General features: G+C 36.3%; 1 protein-coding gene across 1 annotated transcript in view; it reads left to right on the top strand.

Moving 5' to 3' along the window:
• Window positions 1-23,202, top strand: part of LOC113226107 (transcription factor SOX-21-like) — a 78,510-nt gene that overhangs the window by 28,251 nt on the left and 27,057 nt on the right. Inside the window, exon 3 of the mRNA XM_026458629.1 lies at window positions 14,015-14,209. Coding sequence (XP_026314414.1) covers window positions 14,015-14,209 — 195 coding nt within the window. The remainder of the gene's footprint in view (window positions 1-14,014; window positions 14,210-23,202) is intronic.

The raw sequence follows: 23,202 nt of genomic DNA, 5'->3' as shown, positions 1-23,202 counted from the left end.
CACAGCCGTCATTCTGGCGATGACGGCGAAAGAAAAAGCCATTTTCTATTTTTCTTTTCATTTTGCACTGTGTATCTCGTACGGTGTTTCGTGATCAGTATTCCAATAGGTATGAAAATAAAAAGATTTGAATGTATCCTGATATAAAACAGATCTATTAACATTTTAGTAGTTTAATTTACGCAAATTCGCAAACGCTTGTGAATCCCTTTAAAACCTAACAAGAGAAAATTCTGAACAGAATTATTTTGTTTTCAAAAAAATATCGTCATTTGGTTACTCATGGATTCTTCGACTTTTTTGAATTGATAACAATGTTATCGGATGTAAAGCGACATGTGACGATGATGATACGCGTTTATCTAGAATGTTATCTGTAATACGACTACGTATTCTAGCCTTGAATAACGTCAAATAATAGTTTTCGGACTTTGCTGCTTGCACTAGGATGGAGGAAGCAAAATGCTTCGTTCGAAAGCGTGGTATTTCGATGGCATAAGGATGGAGTATTTCGGGCCTAGTAGTGACTTTCTAATGAACTCTAAAATAAAATCCTGACTTCACAGCGCCCCTTTATCGAAAAGGTATTTTTCAATATACCTGTCCTTTTCTAGTCAGCACCAGTCTCCTAAATGGAACACGCCAATCCTTCTTTTTGCACACAAAGCTTCGCTTACGTAAAAGTGCTGCCTTTGTCCGGAGCAAACACACCATGTTTTATTCATGCAGTGTCTTTGAATGAAATGGAATTATGTGTTCAGGGATGATTTGAAAAGGGTATACTATGGCATATACAGATAGATTTATTATACATATTTATCGTCGTACTGCAAGCACTAACAACAATATCCAAGAATATGAAATTAACGGCGACAGAAGAAACTAACAAGAACAAAAGGAAATCAAATAAAAATACATAAACAACTAATATCTAAATAAACACGAACATCGATGTTAAAAGTAAATGCAATGACTACCTATTTAAACCCAAAACAACTCCAATAATCGAAGAAAATGTGAAATAGCTGTGATTAAATTCCAGCCATGAACCTTCATCAAAAAGCAGCTTACAACATCAATAGTTTTTAAACAAGGGTGTTCAAGCCAAACAACGATCTATAGTCTCATTACTCGCCATCTGCAATCGCGCAATAACCTGTCAATGGCCAACAACAGAGTACGATACCTTTTGTCTCTCACCACTTATAAATGGCGGTACAAAATCCATTACAAAGCGGTTTTGTTTACGAAATCAATCAGACTGTCGCGACAAATGTCGATGGTTGTGTAGGCGTTTTTCGTGACGATTGATTGTTTGAGATTCATGGTTGACTAAAATGCTGGATAACATTTGTAAATATGAATTTATGTGTCAATGTCGAGATACTAAATGATGTAGTCAACATTTGTAGGTTTGTGCACGCAAAACGACCACTGGGTCCTTCTGAGATTCTGACGATCTGAGGAATAGAGTGACTATAACAGTAACTGATCCTTTTAAGGACGACTTTAAGTAATAAAACATTAATATCGTCTATGTCATAAATGAGACTGGCACAAGTATTGAAAATGTAGTCAATTGTCATTGAAAAGTGAGCTTTGACAACTTTTGTCTGATTTTTATCAAATTTATCTACGTTATAGTTTTTCTTTATGATGCTAAGTGACGGGGTGAACAAATCGTGCTTCTGGTAGTAAGCGACACGTTTGTCCAATACAGTTGCAGTAGCTGCGCTCAGACCTTAAAATCACAAAGATCTTTGAAGAAGAATCAAACAACTTTAAAACTTTAAATCGCATAAATCTGAGGAACACTGCAACTACGCCCGTCACTCTGAGACGTAAGTTGACATGTCCCATGTACCAGCAATTTCACCAGCATCCTTTCCTTTCAAAACCGAAACGTAGTAATGCTCACATTCTTGTCGGCAGATATAGGTAAGGCGGCAGTACTTCCCTGGATGAACTCTTTGGTAAGAAGCTATAATACTGCTTCTAAATAAACTTGCTCATAATTCATTATATATGAAAACACTGGTTGAATAGTAGCAGTAGAGGTCCTTGTGAAAGAATTCGTCCAGGGAAGTACTGCCACCTTACCTATTTCTGCCGCCAAGCAGTAATGTCAGCATTACTATGACCTGCTTTTGAAGGGTAAGGGTGCTGGTGAAATTACAGGCACAATGGGACTTGTCAACTTGCAATTTAAAGCTCTGAGTGGCACTGTAACTGTTATGGACAAGCGTGTAACTTACCATCAGGCGCACGACTTATCAGTCCCGTCACTTGATGTTATAAAAAAAACTTAACAGTAACAAAAAATATAGTTTCATTGTGCCCGGCCAAATAACAAGGCTTTTCACATTAAGGCCTATTGTCTATTTATTTATAAAAAACTAAATTAGGTGTTATGTTTTTGCTTACTTTATTGATAGATATCATTGTACTGGAAAATTTCGAAGCATATAGTACTACAAACCATTGTAATTATACAATAAAACAATTTCATTAAGTTATAGATTTAAATAACGTCTTGTTAAGAGCATTTAGAATTTTGTACGTAATCTAATGATTCATTCAAACATTCTAAATGCTATGAACAAGACTTTATTTAAATCTAGAACTTAATGAAATTTAGTCAGCTTTAAGTTGTACTACTTCATTTTCATTAAACGGATCCATATTTTACGAATTCGAATGTCGTGTGTCTCGTGTTTGTTTTCATTATTGTCTGCTGCACCTTCTATCCAACCCAACTGTTAGGGGCGTTGCTCTTAGCTCAGTTAATATTAATTAAGCCAGGGGCTTGTAATAGGTCCCATACAATTCACTCTAGGTGTTTTGTTGCACCCTACCTATGAGTTTTATCTTTAACTGTCTTTAAAACACTGTTTGTTTACTGTTTGAGTATAAAAGCTTATTTCTCCGCTTTTAGTGTGACATCGTATTTGATTTTCTGCGTTTTTTCCTTGATTGCTTCTTCAACAATAAGGTTGGAGTCAGACTTATTATTGTTTGTTGCAGAAAATTTAGACATGTCAGACTACAAGGTGTAAACGAATTCAGTTTGAACTAGCCGGTTGTGATTCATGGGATCTATTTAAGAATTATTTTAAGAGTTATTGAGTGACAAACTGACAAGTGAAAAACATACCGTTGTTAAGAAACCTGTAAGTGATAATCATTTCGGGAATAACTATATTATTGACTATTATATTAATATTATTCAGCCACGGTATGACAAAGTTGATGGTTCGAGTTCAGCCGGATCAAAGGAATTCTTCTTTGTGTTCGGTCTTTGTATTAATAATTATAACAAACTAGTGGAGTAATTTCACAAAAATGATTTAATGTTGTGGTAAAAGATGGTCATATTCAATAAACTTAATGTTACAATACAAATCAAATATATTATTGATTTAGTAAATGTGGTAAAAGAACTTAATTACAAAGGAAAGTGAAAGATATGTCACGAGAATCGCAAGTAAAGGTCCTGAGGCGTGATGTGTGTATGTAATCAAAACATAAATAATAAATTTCGCTATTTCGCTCGCAGTGGTTGTCCTCTATTGTCTCTTGTCCGTCATTTTACGCCGGCGCCGTCAGTTTCACATCGTAATTAACTATCAATTATTATCTGAATTATTCACGCCACCACCTCGACCTACCAAAATTACCTTTCTATTACATAATAGAACATATGTCGTCTACCATCCAACATCAATTTACTACGATTTTCTTCGCCTCACCTTACATAGAGCAGTGCTCACTGTATTTTTTATTCACATTTTTTCATCAACTTTTTTGTTTCATCGGCTCCATTTTTTTACGGCAGATGCAGTAATTAAGGCACCGTGGCCACAATGCCGTCCACCATTGGTTATAAACCGACATAGCATGAAGGCATGGCCAATAGTAACACCATGCTTAATCGTCTAAAGAACCCCGTTGTCGTTTTATAAAACTCGTTTTTTTTTTATAAAGAAAAGCGTGTATACCGGTACAAACAACCACGCACTGTGGGTAAGGAATCTATTAAAAGATACTAGAGCGGTAAATGCTGATAGAATGACTAACTATTTTGTTAGATGGAACGGTAGCTGTATCGGTTACATGATCTTTTATTTGGGTAACAGATATCGTGGCGGAATTGGCTTTTTATCGTGTTGTTGATGCGACGAATTTGGTGGTGTGTATGTTGAATTGGACACTGACATTGTAGTATTTCTATTCTGAATAGAATATAATTGTTCAAAGAGCTTTGACTACAGGAAAATTAGTATGGTTGTGATACATTAGGTAGCAGGTAACATGATTGTAAGTTGTAGAATATTTTACTGTCGCATTTATCAGCGAGTTATCTAATAAGAATTTGAATTGTATTACTACCAGGTATTTAGAAAAAGGTACTAGTATCCTTTCAACTATTGAATACATTTTCCTCTACTTTAAATCTCACAATCGTAACTTCCCCCGCTTTAATACCCAAAATACATACGCTTTATATACCTCATAATATACCCTCTGAAACGTCGCTTATCGCGACTCGCCAGGCTGTCGGGGGCACGCAACAAAAATACTGTTGTTTCCTTATTGTCATCGTCTGCTACCGACTGTACCGCATTTGTTGTTGTTGTTCGTCATGAAAAGGGCCCGTTCTCTGCCTTGTTTAATTACTAGACGCTTTTTATTATTAACTCGAAGTTTTTTGTACCCACCTCCCGGACTATAATGGTTTTTTTTTTCAACTTTTTGTATCGTTTTGTCATTTTCTGTGAATTCTATTTTCGATTTGAGGAAATTATGAATACCTATTTAAAGTTTTATTTGCAAACTGATAGAAATTGATGTACAGGTAAGCTTTTCGAAGAAAAATATAGTTTTATAATTAGAGTGGATACTTAATTTGTACATAATTGGTTTTCCCTGTTTTGTTAAGAAAGTCTAAAGCTTGTGGCATACTTGTATAGTTAGTAATTTTTTCATCAATAGCATCCTCAATGCATCCAGCACTTTAACACTGTAAGGAGAAATTTATAGACTAAAACAGTCTAATACTAGCACTAAAGGAATAAACACTAGTTAGAGTAATAGAATAAAGAATAGTACGGGTGCCAATAATTGAACTTAAAGTCACATTAATTGGGTTAACGAAAAATGTTTGTTTTTGTATGATAGATATTGGTGACATGTTATTATTTGGCACTGCCAATCTTACTTTGTAATTTTTCAAACAGCCTCTATATGAAAGGCACAAAAGCTCGTTTCGTTTGTCGGTTTGTCTGTCACTCCTCTTGTGATTAAAGTACACGTTTTGTTTCCTTTATAAAGTTACACATGTCATGAAAAGGAGGAGAGGGGTAAAAACAGAAGTCATTGTTACCAAAAAGCTGACATGTAAGCGCATGTTTTTAACCGACTTCAAATAAGTAGGGGATACTCAATTCGATAAGCATGTGCAACTAATTAATAAACGTATGCGATGAACATCAACGCATACGTTTTGTTAATTAGGTAATAGTTAATCATTATAATTTAATGTCTGTTTATAATGAATTTATATGACGAGGATTATGTTACATTAAAAGTAATATTAGTGTTATTATTTATAAGCATTATTACAGTGTTTTTTAGTATCCTTGATTAGTAATAACATCGGTGGATTAGTGGATATACCAAAAAAAATTACTAGCTTTCTATTGAGAAAGTTAATAAATTTTTTAGTCTTCTAATAGCTGCCAGTCTTTTATTTGCTCACCTCTGATTACTCATATACGTCCTAGTAATGGGCATGAGTCTTTTCTAGAGAGAAGGTTCAAGCCATACTCCATTACGCTGGTCTATTGTCCAAAGGTCCCAAAAACTGCCTCCATGGCCGAACCTTGCTGGGAGAAATATTTGTACGGCCTATATTTATTTATCTCGTGAGTTTGGGTGTAATTTGTGGTTATCTATGTGCGTGTTCATGGCTCCCGCGATACACGGTCTCCCTAGTACGTTACACGTGAAACGTCTTCCGTCATGGTTTATTTAATAAAAAAATAAGTGGAGTAAAAAGAGCATTTGTTCTCCATCTTAACTGAAGGAAAATCACGTTGAAGTCAGCGATGGAGCATTCACACTTGGAACACGTTTTTTCATCACTATGTTATTTTTCTCAGTATCAAATACATAACAGGTGAAAATATTGTCTCTTACGCTCCAATAAAACAGATAGTAGACAAATATTTATCTGAAAAATTTCCCATACTAAAAAATATAACTAACAAGTCTACACTCTCCAAAAAAATCTATTAACATTTAATAAATTCATGACCTAAATAGCATTTCTTACCATTTCAATTTTCCGGGCAAAAGGGTGGCGCTCCTTCGCTATGCGTCTTTGTCCCCCCTCCCCAACATCCCCTCTTCCCCTCCCCCCTTTACCCATTGTCGCATGGCACACAAGCTTTCAGAGTAATGAAGAGCATTTTCGTCCGATTCCGAACACAATAGAAGCTTTAATACAAACGCAGAGAGGAAACTCCTTTGTGTTCTCAACGTATTGTGCCTAACGTATGTGTATAACATGCCCCGTTGTTTTTTGTTCGCTTGTTGTTTTCAGGATTGTTTGACAATGCCAGTTTATATGTGGAAAGTGTGATTCGGAAGGGTTTTTTGGGTGTGGTGTTTTCGGGGAACGTGGTGGAATTTTACCGGGTAGTGTGATCGGAAACGTGTCTTAGTGAAATACAAAACAAAATTAAAAATGTAGTTAGCTATTATTTATATTGCTTTTTATTTAGTTTGATTTTTTTGTAAGCAAATAAGCGACCATTTGTAACATATAACTATATTATAGTTAATTTTCTCTTCGATATCGAAATAAAGTCGAACTGCATAAGTGTTAATAATGATAATACCTGATATCAAACTTGAGAATTAACACCAAGGTAGTGCTCAGAACATCCTGTGTCGCCACCTAGCTTAATAAATATATATTATGTTACTTGCGAACTTGAATATGACTAATGGCATCAACATTTGTCGGCCATCAGGGCTGCTATAGAGCTTTTATGAAAGACTTTTATATGAATATATTCAAGGCACATTTAAATTGAAACTTTAAACAACAAACACCTTCATATTAAATCTTTAACATGCTATTTGTACCTAATTCCATAACTGCATAGCCAACCTTTGTATAATGTTGCCAACACGGGCTATTGTTTTCCAGCGAATAGTGGCGAGTTGTTGGAAATAATTACTATAGAGTGGCAACACTGCGGCACGTGCCTCTGAGTAATCAAAGTTAATTAAACAAGAAATGTGCAGTTTTTGCTATGGCTTCAGTGGTGTTATTGATTGTTAATTAAGCAGTTAAAGTTGAAAATATATGCTGTATAATATTTTATTGGTTATGGGTAAGTATATGTATAATTAACCTGAGACTATATAATTATTTATTTCACTAATATATTTCAATAAACAAAAAAATAGCGTTATCCTGAAACTGTCTACGCGACAAAAAGTTCTGTTTGGATTTTTTTTACAAATTCATTAATTTCTAATATGTTTTTCACAGCTGGCATAGTGCCGCTTTGATAATTGTATAGTGAAAAACTCAAAACAAAAAACATGGTAAGTTTTGTACATTTATCTAACAGTGTCAAATAGTACCTGCAACAAAAATTTCAAAGATTGTTTTTGGTAAATGCGTTGTTTAATAAAAAGTTGTTGAATATATGTTGTTATTTATGATATTAGTAATAGAATCCGGCGAGGTTGTTAGTGTTTTACAACTGACCTGCCCCCGTAGCATGGCTATGCACGGTAGTCGCGACGCGCGCGATAAAATTGAAATAAGCGCGCCCTATTGACTATCTAAATTAGATCTGATTGAGACAGCCGAGCAGAGAATAGCGCGCGCTTGTTTCAATTTTATCGCGCGAGTCGCAAATACCATATACCATATATATTTATTGAGATTTTGTGATATAACTCCTAATTTTGTTATGATTATGAATGCAAAGATCGAACGTCAAGAAACCCGCCTCCATGCTGCGCTGTAGCATTGCTGTTACCAACTGCTGCGGTGAGAAGGCTATTAACAAACCTCTCACTAGATGTCACTAGCGGCGACGAATGCCGAAAGCCGGTACAAAGATCTATGACAAAAACACATAGAAGAATTTCGACAGCTCGGTAACTGGATCCGCAAATCAGTTGGTAAGAGCAATACTACGGTGAAGCATGGACGCGGGTACAAGTCCCACAGGGTCGACGAAATTTTTCTGTGTGTTCGATCTTTGTGTTCATAATCATCTTCTTCTTTAAGTGCCTCTCCATTATTGAAGGTCGGCAGTCAGTTTTCTATATCTTTCTTTGTCCAGAGCTAGCCTGAACAGTTGCTCCACGGTCTTGATGCCGGTCCACTCCCTGATGTTACGAAGCATGATATTTTCCTTCTTCCAACTTTCCGCTTCCCAGCTACTTTGCCCATCATTATAATGTGCAATAGGTGATATCTGTCATGTCGCAGTACATGACCCAAATAGGCAACCTTTCGCTGCCTGACAGTGCGCACCAACTCCACCTTCTTCACCATACATTTAAGGACCTCAACATTCGTGACTTTGTCCGTCCAACTGATGCGGAGCATTCTACGATAGCACCACATTTCTTCCTGAGGTCTTCTTTTATGGTCCATGATTCGCATCCATAAAGAAGAAGCCTAGTGCGGAGTTTAATAGATAGCTGCCGGCTGCTTAAAACTTTCCTCATAGTTTCAAAGGATGCCCGGGCAACTTCTATACGTACACAGCTCTCGGTATCACTTTCCCAGGAGTGTGTTAGTTACGATCCAAGGTATTTATATTTTTAGACTCTCTCCAGACTGTTAGTTCCGATCACTATGGTCGACTAAGTTGTGTGTCCACACGTGACATCCATGTACTTAGTCTTGGATACATTCATGTTGAGTCCCATGAGATAATATATTACAATAAAAAGTAAAATAAATTTTGTAACTTGAGTCTAACACACAAGTTATTGTCGAAATAAAAACTCAACCAAGTTACTTGTACTTTTAAACTGTAAAACGTGTGCTTGTTAGTACTTAGTTTTGATGCCAAAGTTCTTGTTGTAGAAGAAATTAGTTCCGTAAAAGTAAGGAAGCAAATAAATAACTTTTAGCTCAACTTTGATTTCGATAACCTAGACAAAATTTATCAGATAACTTACTAAAATCACATGTTAAAACATTTATAGAAAAATTCCTCCACTTCACAACCAACACACATTACATACAAAACAATTAAACACTTAAAAGCGTACAGCCAATATTAACGACTCGTGTCATTTTACTTACTTTACACCGCAATTTTCTTGACAATACTCCATAAAGACAAAGGCTTCAGAAATCTTCCAGACAAGTCAGTAGTCAGTATTGTGTCATTTTTTAGTCCACCAAGTGTACAATGTTATAGAGACTGACAACCGTAAAGAACATTTGCACGTACATCGCATTGTATGTTACTAAAGGAACATGCTTCTTTAACGTACGTGTTTTGTTTGCAAATGTCTCTACAGATAATTAATGCAATTATGCATAATGAATTGTTTGTTCTAATTATGGGGTATGTAAGTTGCATTTGCAGTAATACGACTACAATATTGTAGTGTTTACAAAGGGGTATGACATTTTGTGCTTTACGTAAACATCGTTTAAGTCCACAAATGTGTATTCTTGCTGGAAAGTATGGGCCAAAACTAACATCCCGGAGGCGCTGCAGTATCGGGGTAGTCTCGACATCATCCTGAACACTATATAGGACGCGCATCTAAACCGCCCGAGTACAGACCTTGACAATGCGCTTTGAAGAGCGTGAGCGGGCAAGCCTGCGGGCCAGCATATTTCTTTGACGATCGACACGTGTGATCAACCAAAACGAGTAAATGGTAAGCAACAAACAATCGACATTGTATGTTTTGTCGATCGACACTGTGGAATTTAAATTACGCGTAAATTTGTTAAATTTCAACCTGTATATTTATCTGAAATGATAACGATCGTAAAAAATTGAGCAAATCTACATTTAACTAATTGAAAGCTGTCCGTCTTATTTACAATAACATTTAGCAATGTACTGTATTCAGCTGTGTGCCACGTTAAATATAAGTATTTTGGTTTGTGTCACTATAAAAACACCGATATGTTTACTTTTTTCTACAGAATTCATGGAACGAGGTTGACATAAACATCATCAAGTCCACATCAAGAGCTCAATATGTGCATTCCTAAACAGAAAATAAGTTGCCTTGATAATTTTGCCTAAAGCCAGTCATGGCAGTTTGTTAGGAACGTGACGAGACGTGATCAATATACAGGGTTATTTTTAAAGTAGACGTGATCAATATACAGGGTTATTTTTAAAGTACTTATTCCGTAACTTTTGACAAAAGCTTTTTTTTCTCATAGCTTCCCTAGTGCCTGTGTCGCAGGTGCCATGGATACACATATAGACAACCACAAATTACACCCAAACTCACGAGAGAAATAAATGTAGGCAATACAAATATTTCTCCCGGCCCGGAAATCGAATCCAGGTCCTCTGCGTGGCAGACCATCACGGTAACCGTTCGGCCACCGAGGCAGTTAATAGTTAATAAATATACCAATAATAAACTTTTAAGTATTTTTTGTACCACCTGACACTTTTGAGATCTATATTTGGTAGTAAGGTAAGTAAGCTCAAACTTTCAAGCATCCTTTCTGACGTCTCACGCGTCTTGCACAGAGTTATCAACGTTTACAGCGATGGATTGAAATATTTTTATTTTTGAACAAAAATGTATTTATTACTAACATAATAAACAACAATTTTTGTTCCATGGCTTTACGAGTTTGTTACTACCTATTTTGCAAATAACCCAGTATAGATAAGCATTTAAAATTAACCGAAACACAATGTAGAAACGAAAATAAGTAACGTTCTGTACAATCAACAATTTTAATTCTACAAATGTCGAAGAAACGTCACAATGAGGAAATTACACCGAGATCTCATTTTGGGCAAACTGTCAACCGCCACATTCTACTTTTATACTTATTGTTGTCCCATACAAGTACACGATCCTTATCATCTGAATCGACAATAGCGGCCCTCCGTAGTATTGACAGAATAATGAGGAACCGGGAAAAACTTCTGTAGCGGAATGAAAAGCGCAAATTCGTCATTAGGCAGCGCTTTCCGCCATTGTTATACCTTTCTCTCTCACACAACACGAAAGTATATTAGGCAAGAGCGAGACCGTTGTTGGTCCTTCGAGCCGGATTGTTCCTTTCTGTTCTTGCGACATTGTTTTCGCTTTTATATTCAGCTGAATCGGGATTGTCTTGTCTATTTGAATGGACGGTGGCGCCCCTCCACGGTATCAATATAGGCTGGCATAAAAGGAGGGGACAAAGGGTTGGTCTCTTGAATCAGGGAGACAGGTCGTTCGATTATATTGTATCGATTGAATGGCATTGTTCGAGCAATGAGCGATGGTTAGAGCAAATTACTTTTCTGTTTATGCTGGTGTAATAGTGGCATAAGACAGTGACGGGTTTTGTTGCGATTGTTTTATTCACTTATTGCATTAAAAGTGTATTCGTTAGTCGGAGTAACAAATAAATTAGGGTAAAGCCGGGATAGATGCCGCAATGGGATAGGTGCCTCGTTTTCATAAAACCTAACTTCCCCAAATTGCAACAAAGAATAATTAGTTTAAATAAGGAGTATAGATACCACTCATCAAAGTTCCGTCAAGGCTTCGTGTGGAATAGACGCGTTTGGCTTGTGCATGCGTTTATCTCCGCGACGAACACGACAAACGGTTCAAAATTTCAGACGCAAGTATTTATTGTCGCATAACTTTGTAAGTTAGAATAAATTCCGTTTTTTTATTGTAACTATACACTGGTTCATTAACTGCGCACCTAGGTGTTAATGATAGCTCTTTTGTATATAGCTTAGTTACATACCGAAGGGGCATCTATCCATGTCGAATAGGACAGTCGCCTCGATTTTTCGCGGTATAGGTACAAAGGACAAAACAAGAAAGTTAGGAAAAGAAAATAAAAAATACATTATTTTAGTAAAAAGACAAGTAAATGATAATAGTTTAAAAGTATATTATACATATATTAAGATACGAAGTGAAGTAGGTAGTAACTTTAAATACGTATATTTATTATTAAAGATATAACATGTATATACAATATAATAAAGAGTACAAATAAAACCTTCAATTACGAATTTTATTATTTTATTCTAAATTTTCATCGTGTGGCGTCTATCCATATAGGTGGCATCTATCCTCAAAAAAATTGGTTTACGAAAAGTTATTTTCTTCAAAATCAGTAAATGTTAGATCAATAAAATCAAGTCTTAATGTAATGTAAAAGATTAAACTAGTTATATCCATAGGAATTATTCACGGTAATCTAATAATTTTTAAATTGGGAGGGCCTTTCAAAAAGTGGGGCATCTAACCCGGTTTTACCCTAACTTCAAAGATGTAGATGGACGCATCTTATAGAATTTCAACTTACTACTGCTAAATAGTAATATTTTAGTAGCAAGAGAGCTCCTTGTGAAAGAGTTCGTACGGAGAAGTACTGCCACCTTACCTATTTCTGCCGCCAAGCAGTAATGTTAACATTACTGTGTTCCGGTTTTGAACGGTAAGGGTGCTGGTGAAATTACACATGGGACTTGTCTACTTATGGCTTATGGTGACGGGAGCAGTGGCAGTGCGATCTTTGCGATTTAAAGCTTTGCGTGGCACTGCAACTGTTTATTGAACATATTTTTTTCATTTCAACGCATTTTCTGTTCAGCACTAGGTACATATGTTAATATTCGCACGTGGAAACCACTAATCGAAAATCTCGTGTTATGCAAATTTAAACTTATTTTCAGATACTATAGTAGCCATTTCCAAAAAGTTTACTTTTTCGTTTAGTGATTGTATTGGTTACAAACGTCAGATGTATTAAAAGGTATGAAACGATTACGGGAGGTTGTTCAGTTCTGAAAGCTAAAATTACCATCCATGCAAAATTTATTATAGCTAAAAAACATCTAACAAACTCAAAGAATATGTATTGCGTCCTCGTCCAGTTGGATGGACTCAACTGAGCTAAAGATCAAGTCAGTAGATCTTATGAATTTCTCTGTGTACGATCTTTATACAGTGTTCTAAAATGCTTTTGCCTCACCAACAGTGAGAAACCTGTGAGAAATTTATGAAAATTTATTCAATCCATTCAGATCGAATGATTTTTCTTTGCTTGTATGTTGTTGGTTAGTGCGGAAAAGGACGACATAACGAAGGCATTCTAGAACAGCGGTCTATCCCAAAATCATCTAATTAATCAGGAAGATGGTTTCTAAACGCCAGCATATATAAAATCGGCGCGATATCGTCACGCGATTGTTCTAACCCATAAAAAGTACAGCGTCCTTTTCAACATACAAATCAGCATATTCTGAATGCAGTCGTGTAATAAGACATTTTAAGGTAGATCTTTGCATAAATTAAATTAAATGAAAACATTACATTTAATTTAGGCAAATGCCTTGCTTCCCTTCGTCAAGTCATCGCGATTTGACGTTGCTACATAATATATGTAATGTCACGCTATGGTCTCGACTGCCTGTCGGTTAAAACAATTACTTTCATTTTAGATCATGTAATAATGTACTAGACAATCACACCAATTGCCTGATCTGAAACTAGGAAATTCCCTTTATTGCGATTACCGGAAGCAACGGAGTTCACTCCGGGGCACTATCCAGAACACCCAGACCAGAGCCAATTCAGAATAGTTAATTTCCCAAATTGGTCCTACCGGGAATTGAAACCGGTACCTCTTAATCCTGGGGGCGTTGCCCAGTGAAAACTGTGGGCCACCGAGGATGTCTCGATAGACGTGTAGCAATTCTAAAACCTATGAAGTTGATATAAATAATTGTTCATTCCACAGGTGCAGAATGGAAACTTTTGACAGAAGACGAGAAGCGGCCATTCATCGACGAAGCAAAGCGACTTCGTGCGATGCACATGAAGGAACACCCAGACTACAAGTACCGACCGAGAAGAAAACCCAAGACTTTGAGGAAGGAAGGTTATCCGTACTCAATACCGTACCCCAGTGTACCTATGGATGCTTTGAGAGCTGGTAAGTACTTATCTAATTCTTACAAGTCTGGTCTTAATCCGGCAATCTTAGAAGGAGTTGCAACTAGGCTATATATAGGCTATTCATCGTTTGAAATAACCGGTAAAATGGAACGTGAGTGGGCGATTTATGAACATTTTTCAAACTTTTTAAGACCTAAAAAGCATACAATTAATTCCCGGTGTATATTTTAATTTATTATGTCTTAAAGACAGAATCCCGAACAGTGTAGTAAGAGAGCATTGTGGTATGAAAGATGATGAAGTGACCAGGATAGAGAGAGGGATGCTTTGATGGTTTGGTCATGTAGAAAAAATGAATGTTGGTAGAATGACGGCACAAATTTATAAAGCGAATGTGGATGGAGGCATGTGGAGAGGTAGACCACAGCGTACGATAATGTACGCTGTGGTCTGATTAATCAGATTGGGGATGCCCTTAAAAAAGGTTGGGTTAAAGTACCAAGAATAAACGTGCATGTAGACTGATGGGAGTGGAGGAGGCGAAGGAGATTTATCAGGAGCGTAGGAGACAGGCGTGATGATTTGTAATGTATTCATTTACATAAACTTGTGCAGTGGTAAAACAGATGGGCCTTAATTGGCCTTATAAGCTTACTTTCTAAGTTACATAAATTTGTGAATGTTTAGTCAAAAGACCTCTCACACAAAACATCGTGATGCAACCGGTACGTCGAGAAAGGTTCACAAACCTTGGAAAACGTCGGAGGTACCCACTCAGCAGCAGTAGAGCTGCTTGTGATAGAGTTCGTCCAGGGAAGTACTGCCACCTTATCTATTTTGCCGCCAAACAGTAATGTCTGTATTACTGTGTTCCGGTTTTGAAGGGAAATTGTGCTGGTGAAATTACAGGCGCATGGGACTTGTCAACTTATGTCTCAGGGCAACGGGCGTAGTGGCAGTGTCTCTCAGATCTTTGCGTTTTAAAACTCTAAGTGGCACTGCAACTGTTATGGACAGGCGTGTAGCTTACCATCAGGCGCACGACTTTTTCTCCTCTCCTTTGAGGAGACCCGTGCACAGAATATTAATCAGCAATTATAGCCACGTTGACGCAACAAACGCTGGTTGGAGTCCACTCCGATCGAAAGCGTTTTTTTTTTTTGTATTTGTTTAATTCTTTGTATCAATAATTATGTTCCTGAGATCTTCATTCATTTTAAATCATTACGCTATATTTAGGATGTTGCGTGTGTGACGTGTTTGTATTATAGAGTTACCAAACGCCTCTATAAACTTTAAGTTCTCTAAGTTTCTACCGTTGTATGGAGTATCCAGGTTGTAGTACCGCTTAGATGTTGATGCGCTGCCCGTCGTAATGTCTGCTAGTTAGAAAATGAGCTCGTCACAAAGAATTTTTTATTGCACGCGTCGCTAATTCTGAAATTGTTCGTCCTACTGCTACAATTGTCACAAGGCCCATTATTTACATTCGTACAGTTTGCAAGCCGGTCATTTTATATAATAAAACTTTTATTGGAGCTTGTAACCTTTTGTGAAGAGAAACAAAATTGTTGCCTGCTTTTAGTGTATTGCAATTTTTTAAGTGTAGTGTTATTATGACTATAGTTACGTCGAAAGTGATATAATCTTCCAGTTAAGTGTTGGGGTCATTATATGATGTAATCTCGCCCGCTACCTTCCGTTACCGATCAACCAGGCGCGGATTTGGTCTTTACACTGTAGTTGTTTCACCAATCAGGTCGAAACGTTTCATTACTACATTTATGCAAATAGTGGTAGTGTGAGACTCTTTTCCGCTTTCTGTATGTCCGTAGGTATTATTTAGATCAGAAAAAACTGCGTGGACATCCACCACTTACGTCTACAGTTTTAGTGTATATTACGTCCAATCCAAAAATTGTCGTAGCAGTGGAGCTCCTTGTGAATAAGTTCGTCCAGGGAAGTACTGCCACCTCACTATATCTGCCATGTAAAGGTGCAGGTGAAATTACAAGTACATGAATGAGCTTGCTAATTTGTCACAGGGTGACGGGCGCAGTGGCAGTGCGCCTCAGATCTTTGCGATTTAAAGCTCTGAGTGGCACTGCAACTGCAACTGCTGTGGACAGGCGTGTCGCTTCACACCAGGCGTACGATTTGTTCGTTCCGTCACTTGGTGTATAATGAAAATAGATTGTGAACGAATGATCAATCACTGAAGTGATTTCAAGGCAATAATAACTAAATAAATAAAATAAAATAGGAAATCTCATCATTGGCATCACAATTACATACACACAATACATTATCACGATCTCGATAGCCTAATGATTTAGATTACGGGCGCGGGATGCGGAAGTACCGGGTTCGATTCCCAGTAGGAACAGTTTAGGAAATGGATTTTTCTAAATTGGTACTGGTCCTGTCTGTTCTGGGAAGTGCCTCAGAATTCCGTGGCTTTGGTACTCATAGCACAGGTAATTTGGTGTGATTGTCTGGCACATCTACGACTTTTTTAAATTCGAATTTCGACATGAGTCGACTTCAAATCATTGCACCCGCCATATTGTGCATCGAGATCCTTAGACGTTTCCAATTTTCTACGCTATTTAGAAATTTATAAAGCTGTATGTATGGCAGGAGACAGCAATATCCAATTCCCGTTACATAAATCCTTCGAATCCAAATGTTTCTGTACAAACAGGGCTCCATACAAAACATAACAATGGCGCGCGTTATCATCGGATAACCTATTCATTCGATGTCATCCGATCCCTGCACGAATATTGGGATTACACAATTGTTGAGCCTCGTTTGGACCTATCGAGTACTAGTAGTCAGTCAAGCCAGTATTGTTGCTCGAGACACTTCTACCTGTAGTCAAGACAAACCCATAGTATTTACACAATACTGGAGGCGTTACGGGTTATTTAAAGTTTTTTTTTAAATAATACTACATATTATTGTGTAGGTTTTAGCCAGCACAAAATAGGAATGGGCAGGTCATATACAAGGGTGCTTGAGTGGAGATTCAGCCAAGGGGCACAGGAGCAGGAGGCAGATAACGGATGCTCAGGACTGATCACCATGTCAAAGCGGCGAAGAAATATTTAATAAGGTCTACAGACATAAGACCGGAAGGAGTGGCGTTCATTGGAAGAGAGCTATACTCAGCATTAGTGGACAAAGGTTGAAAAAAAAAAGAAAGATAAATAGATCCCGATAGATTGATGGTCATGACCATCGGCGTAAGGTGCTCGCTGATTGTATCCCAAGGTACGCCAGACGTACAGGAACGGAGTCGTGAGGGTAGTCTCCTTTCGTACACCCTAAGAAGAAAAAAGAAGATTGTTGTATTTTATAGTACTGTCACATACCGTAGGTACTATCGACACTATCAGTGTTTTCATCGACAGTGAAACTATTGATAGTGCGGCAACATAGATAGACCAAAAGCGTCGATAAAAAATAGTAAATAATTATGGTTATGTAGTCATTCGATTTCTTTACGAATATTGGAATAAAACACTTACTGAGCATTGTTTGAATGGGTGCAGTGTTCATTGCTAGTCATCCAGTCGTTTAGTTAGTAGAGCTAAAGTCATAATATACTTTTTCGGTTGCAATCAATGATGAAGAAAACATGGATTAAAATAGGTTGACGTAAGTGCAAAGGTAAAGTAAGTGCTATATTGTGAAATAAGTAATGTGCGTAGACACAATATATATTGAATTTGGTAAAAAGCACATATGGTAACCGAGTACAAGTGAAACACGTTTCAAAAAATTATGTTTTGGTCATGTTGATTTACAAGCTATTGTAATGTTTTGGGAAATTTTAGAATTACTCTTTCATAAAATTCCTGTCTTTATTTAGAAAATACATCTCTGTGCCTTTTGATAGTCCCTTTGGAAGTCGTGTTTACTCAAAAAATAATTAAAAAATTTTGTAAAAACCGAAACAAGTGAAAATCTGAAAGGGCTATGCCAAGCAAATACCGTGAATCCCAACCTAACTGCATTAGTTTTTGACCGCTTTTTAATTATATATGGACTTTGGCATTATCATTATGAAGTAGGACACCTTTACGATTAATAAGTTCTGGGCATTTTTCATGAATAAAAATTTGTAATGAATTATATGAATGAATTAAAACGAAAACTTTCCCGCCTATTCGTAAAACGCGCGCTAAAATAATATTTTAGAATACATAGACAAAAATAAAATAAGTTCTTTTATTGTTTAAAGTTAGCTAGTGGCAAACGCACGGTCTTTTTTAATCAACTTTGCTACAGCAAATTCAATTTTTATTTTATCTCTATCGTAATTTGCTACCTAACCTAACTATTAAGTAACTTGACCAATCTAAACGAAGCACGTAGGTCAGTCGCCTCGCGACAAAAAGTCCGTCCACTGTCACGATTTTTTATCGTGACTCCAAAACTAAGATTGAGCCAAACGCAACTTTTGTGACCATTGGTTAGAAAAACATTTTCTATAATAAAACTGTTATGACAATAACTATATTGTGTACAGATGGCTTAATACCATTTTGGTATAGGATTGCTAAAGCGGTATTGCGATGGTTATAATTTTTCTACAACGGAATAAAGATAATAAATTGCTGTATAATCTTTCAAAAAGTGCTTAAAGGGCTGTATACAAAATGATGTTCAGTGCTTGATCTTTGTTCGGAAGTTTTGCACAGCTCAATTATGACGTCACAAATAAATTGTAGAATTCCATTATGTGCGATAATGAGACGTAATGTCGTCATAATAATGCAGAAGCACTATACAATAAAATAATATAACAATAAAATCAACTTTCCGGCCTGTTAATTAATGCACAGAACTAAACCACTCAGATTTAGCACAACGAGATTTCCAACAATACAATTACATTTTCTATAACATGGCGCTAACAAGATTGAACACAGCACTTAATTAAATTTTTTAGTAACTGTCAACATCGGAAGCATAGGATCAAAATTATTACATCTATACACATCAAACTCTAAAGCTGCATACATATTACACACGCCTCCAACCCACCGAGCGCCAACAAAAGAATCCAAATATGAAAAGCGTTTGAAAATGGAACGCATAGTTTAAACCGTCTTGCGTTTGACAGTTGACAGTTTTCTGACAGGGGTTACTCTAGTTCCATTTTGAAATTGTCTCCCGCCATTCTTACGGCTTTGACGTAAGGTTGTGAATTGCATAATTGTTGGTAGTTTGTGGTTTTAAGAGGGGGTGTAGGGTTGGGGTCATAATATTGACGATTAAAGTCGTAGTGTTATTGAATTGTATAAAAAGGGTTGCGGTTCTTAGGTTTTGTTAAATGTTATTCGTGGAAAAAGTGAGAACATTAAGGAATCCATGTAAACGTTATAAAATACAAATACAAACTAGTGGAGTACTTTCAAGAGAAAAAAAAAATAATGTCATAATGATGTTCAATAATACGAGTCTATAAAACCTCAAATGGCTTTGGTTCATTCCGCATAACAGTGTAAGTGTTAAATCAATCACTTTAGGAAATTTTTTTTTAGTAAAAATTGAGGATATAGTAATCAGTGTTGATTACTACCTATACTAAATTTTCACTATAGAAAAAAACACAAACTTACTTTGAAATTTTACAAGAAAACCGCTGTATTTATTATGTACTTTACATATACCAATGAGTATTTTATATCAACTGAATTAAAAAGAACACGTATAGTATACGCTATATGTATTTTTTAAATGGCTTTAATATCGTTCGTAAAAAAACCACTCGACCCAAGGAAAGTGAACCGTATTAGTATGGGAAAAGTTTAAATTCGATTTGAGGTAGTACCGACCTTAATTACAATTATTAAAGTGACGTGTGTAGTCGGCGGCTGGTAGCTGTAAAGGTACCTCACTGAGTGAAGAAAAACTTTAATATATTTCCCATAGATGGCGCTACGATAAAAAACTGGTTAAAAACCTAAACAAAGGTCTGCAACAAGCTCATTTCGCGAGGTCCGTTTGTTTCGTTCCATGGCTTAGTTGGCATAGTGTCTGGCTCGGTTTCCTAGGAGATGTTGGTTTAAATCCAGCCGGATCAATCTTTGTTTAATAATTATAACAAACTAGTAGAGTAACTTCACAAAAAAAATGATAATAGCGGTGGTGAAATATCATGACATTCAATAAAACTTAATGTTTTATAAAATATAATTCTGTATACCATTTTATAAAATGTTATAGAAACATTTAAATATTTTTATAATAATAAAAAAATATTTAGGAAATGAAACTATTTTTCCGGATTTAAAGCGCGTATATTTGTTTTTTTTCAAACAAACCGACGGTTGACTGATTGATTTAAATCCGGCAAAAAAAAATAGTTTCATTTCCTATGTGTAACAATCGCGAAAACCTAAGAACTCGATAAAAAAATTTTTATTGAGACAACTGAGATCCAATCAAATATTAGTAGGTACAGACTTAAAACTGTACTAGTACTTATATTTTACCAGTGACTTTGTATTATTTATTAAAAGCCGCATAATTGGGCACTCATTTCTGTCAGCAACTGTCTTCAGGAGGCTATTGTGGCTGTCACGGTATTGTCTTCAGTAGCGACGCCGACTTTTTATCTACAACAGCCGTGAAACTATCTACGCGCGCATCAGTGAACATGGCTGAGGCGCTGCAGAAACGTGACAGCCCCAACAGCGTCCTGAAGGATTGTTGTATTGCACGCACAGAGCATTCCGAGAGCACTGAGTGTAGCTCTTCCACAGAGCGCTAGCGTATATTGGTGTACAGTAAGTAAAGTAAAACAAAACTCGAAGGGCTCTCTATTCTTTTGCCGCGTTTATTATATAAAAAGGAAGCTTAGCATTTTAGGCGTGAGAATGAATTTTTATTAACGTTTAATAATTATTTAAAGAAATTACTACAAATGAAAAAAATATCATAACAAAATTGTCGTTTGATGGTCTCTTCGACTAACTTTAACTCATTACTAGTTACTATTGTTCAAAGTTTAAAGCCTAGCTTTTCTCGACTATGAAATCAAGCTCGAATTTTTCTATAAAAGTTTCTTTGTCTATGGTAGCTTAAAAGCTCTCTCTCTTAAGTCTGTGTTTTTTTTTTACATTTCATAATTAAAATCATCACACCGAACAAACGCGATGGCTTAAAAAATAAGATTTATAACTCCCACTGCGGTTGCAAAAACTAATCGCATCCGCGTCGTAGGCGGGGCCGACACGTGTACACTCACCCTTATTTAAGGGCCGCGACACACTCATGGCTTTTAAGTTAATTGCAGCGAATTTATAAGTCGAATAAAACTGGGGTGAATAATGAATAATTTGAATACTTTTGGGACTTTAAAATGATTTTATTGGTGCTGCAGACAATTAGTGAGATTGGATTTCTGTGTAAAACTTTCGACTACAGTACCATCAGTTACTGTGTTGCAAGAAAGTAACATTCATTATTTTATGTCTCTACTCACAAGGCACTAATTAAAAAGAATCGATTTGCATTTAGCACGAGTTACATTGCTTGTTGAGAGTGACAATTTCAAAGACTATAATATAATTTTAAAACATGCCAAGAAATGTATTTCTATTTACTATAAAATAGAACTTGTGGTATGTTGCTGTAAGTACTAGAATCCCTAGGAAGATGGCGTGACGATCTAGGCAACTTTAGCACAATTTGGTACACAAGCGAAGGAAAACGGTAGGAAAAGAAGAAGTACGAAAAACTAGGGCAGGAGGTTAAGGGGCTTTGTACAGTAGTGACACAACAGCTAATTTATAAAACATATATTTATTATACAACATAGCTTGTTGTATTCGGTATGCGTTGCAATGCCACTGAAAAAAAAACAGTTTGTCTTTTCGAGTTCTAAGGTTTTTTGACATAGGAAATTCACTCAATGTCACGGCTGACTGAGATAGTAAAGTCATTAAACGTAAAAGGTAAATATGTCTAATATTAATGCAAACCACCCTATTTTTCACTATAGATACCAAAATTATGAATTCAACACTTTATATTTAAATTTTCCAAAGAACGCTAGGAACGTTCTTTACGCTATGTATGTCTTACAAATTATTTTATTTTAAGAATATAAAATTTTGCAGTCCTATGTTTGCTAGGGTTTGTTATTCATTTATATATACACAGATGATATATATAACGTAGTCGCTTTAGGTTATGTAAGAGGCAGTAGCGAAGGAAGGAAGGAAGGCTTCGGCAAAGAAATTTATTCTCTAAGTAGTAAATAACTAACGTAAAATATCTTACATTGCAGCATTTGCTAAGGTACATTCTGCATTGGATTACCATCTTAAAATATTTTTCCTTCGCGGATGAAAAGAAGCAACTGTGGAAAGTATGTTTCAATTTAATAAGACACAGAAAGTTCGACATTTTAGTAGGTGACAAATCACATACAACATTTCGACATATGCACTTTAGACTATCTTTTTGTCGCCACAAATTACATGATAAGCATGGCCACATACTAAACAGAAAAATTGGAGTGTTCTATGCCCGAAACTGTAAGAAAAATGTTGAAACTAAAAAATACAGAACCGTGACTACACGACGATCGACAATTTTTATGTCCCATACATGAAGATACGTCACATACATACCATTTCATTACATATAAATGCTACTAAAAGCCCTTAAAAGGGCCATTGTACACGCGACTCGCACGTGTCCCTAAAGCCGCGTACACACCGGCGGAGTAAGGGCGGATCCACACTTGCCCGTAAGGGTGACGGCACACGCGCCGGGAACACCCACTACTGGGTAATTTGACCAATATTTATGGGTCTATGAAAAGTTCGACCTCGAAGTCGTAAATAGAGGTTGTGCAAATTCATTTGTATAAAATTAACTGTGATTTGTATTGTGCGATATACCTACCTATTTAACTGCGCAAAACATCGGAAAACAATTACGATGATAATTAAAGTAAAGCTGTAAAGGTACTAACTGGCTGATAAATCTGCAATAGATTTCTCA

The sequence above is a fragment of the Hyposmocoma kahamanoa genome, unplaced genomic scaffold, assembly GCF_003589595.1.
Source record: "Hyposmocoma kahamanoa isolate Upper Pololo Valley unplaced genomic scaffold, ASM358959v1 182, whole genome shotgun sequence".
Classification (NCBI taxonomy): Eukaryota; Metazoa; Arthropoda; class Insecta; order Lepidoptera; family Cosmopterigidae; genus Hyposmocoma; species Hyposmocoma kahamanoa.
Note: the sequence above shows the minus strand (reverse complement) of the source record. Positions and strands in the feature narration are given on the sequence as shown.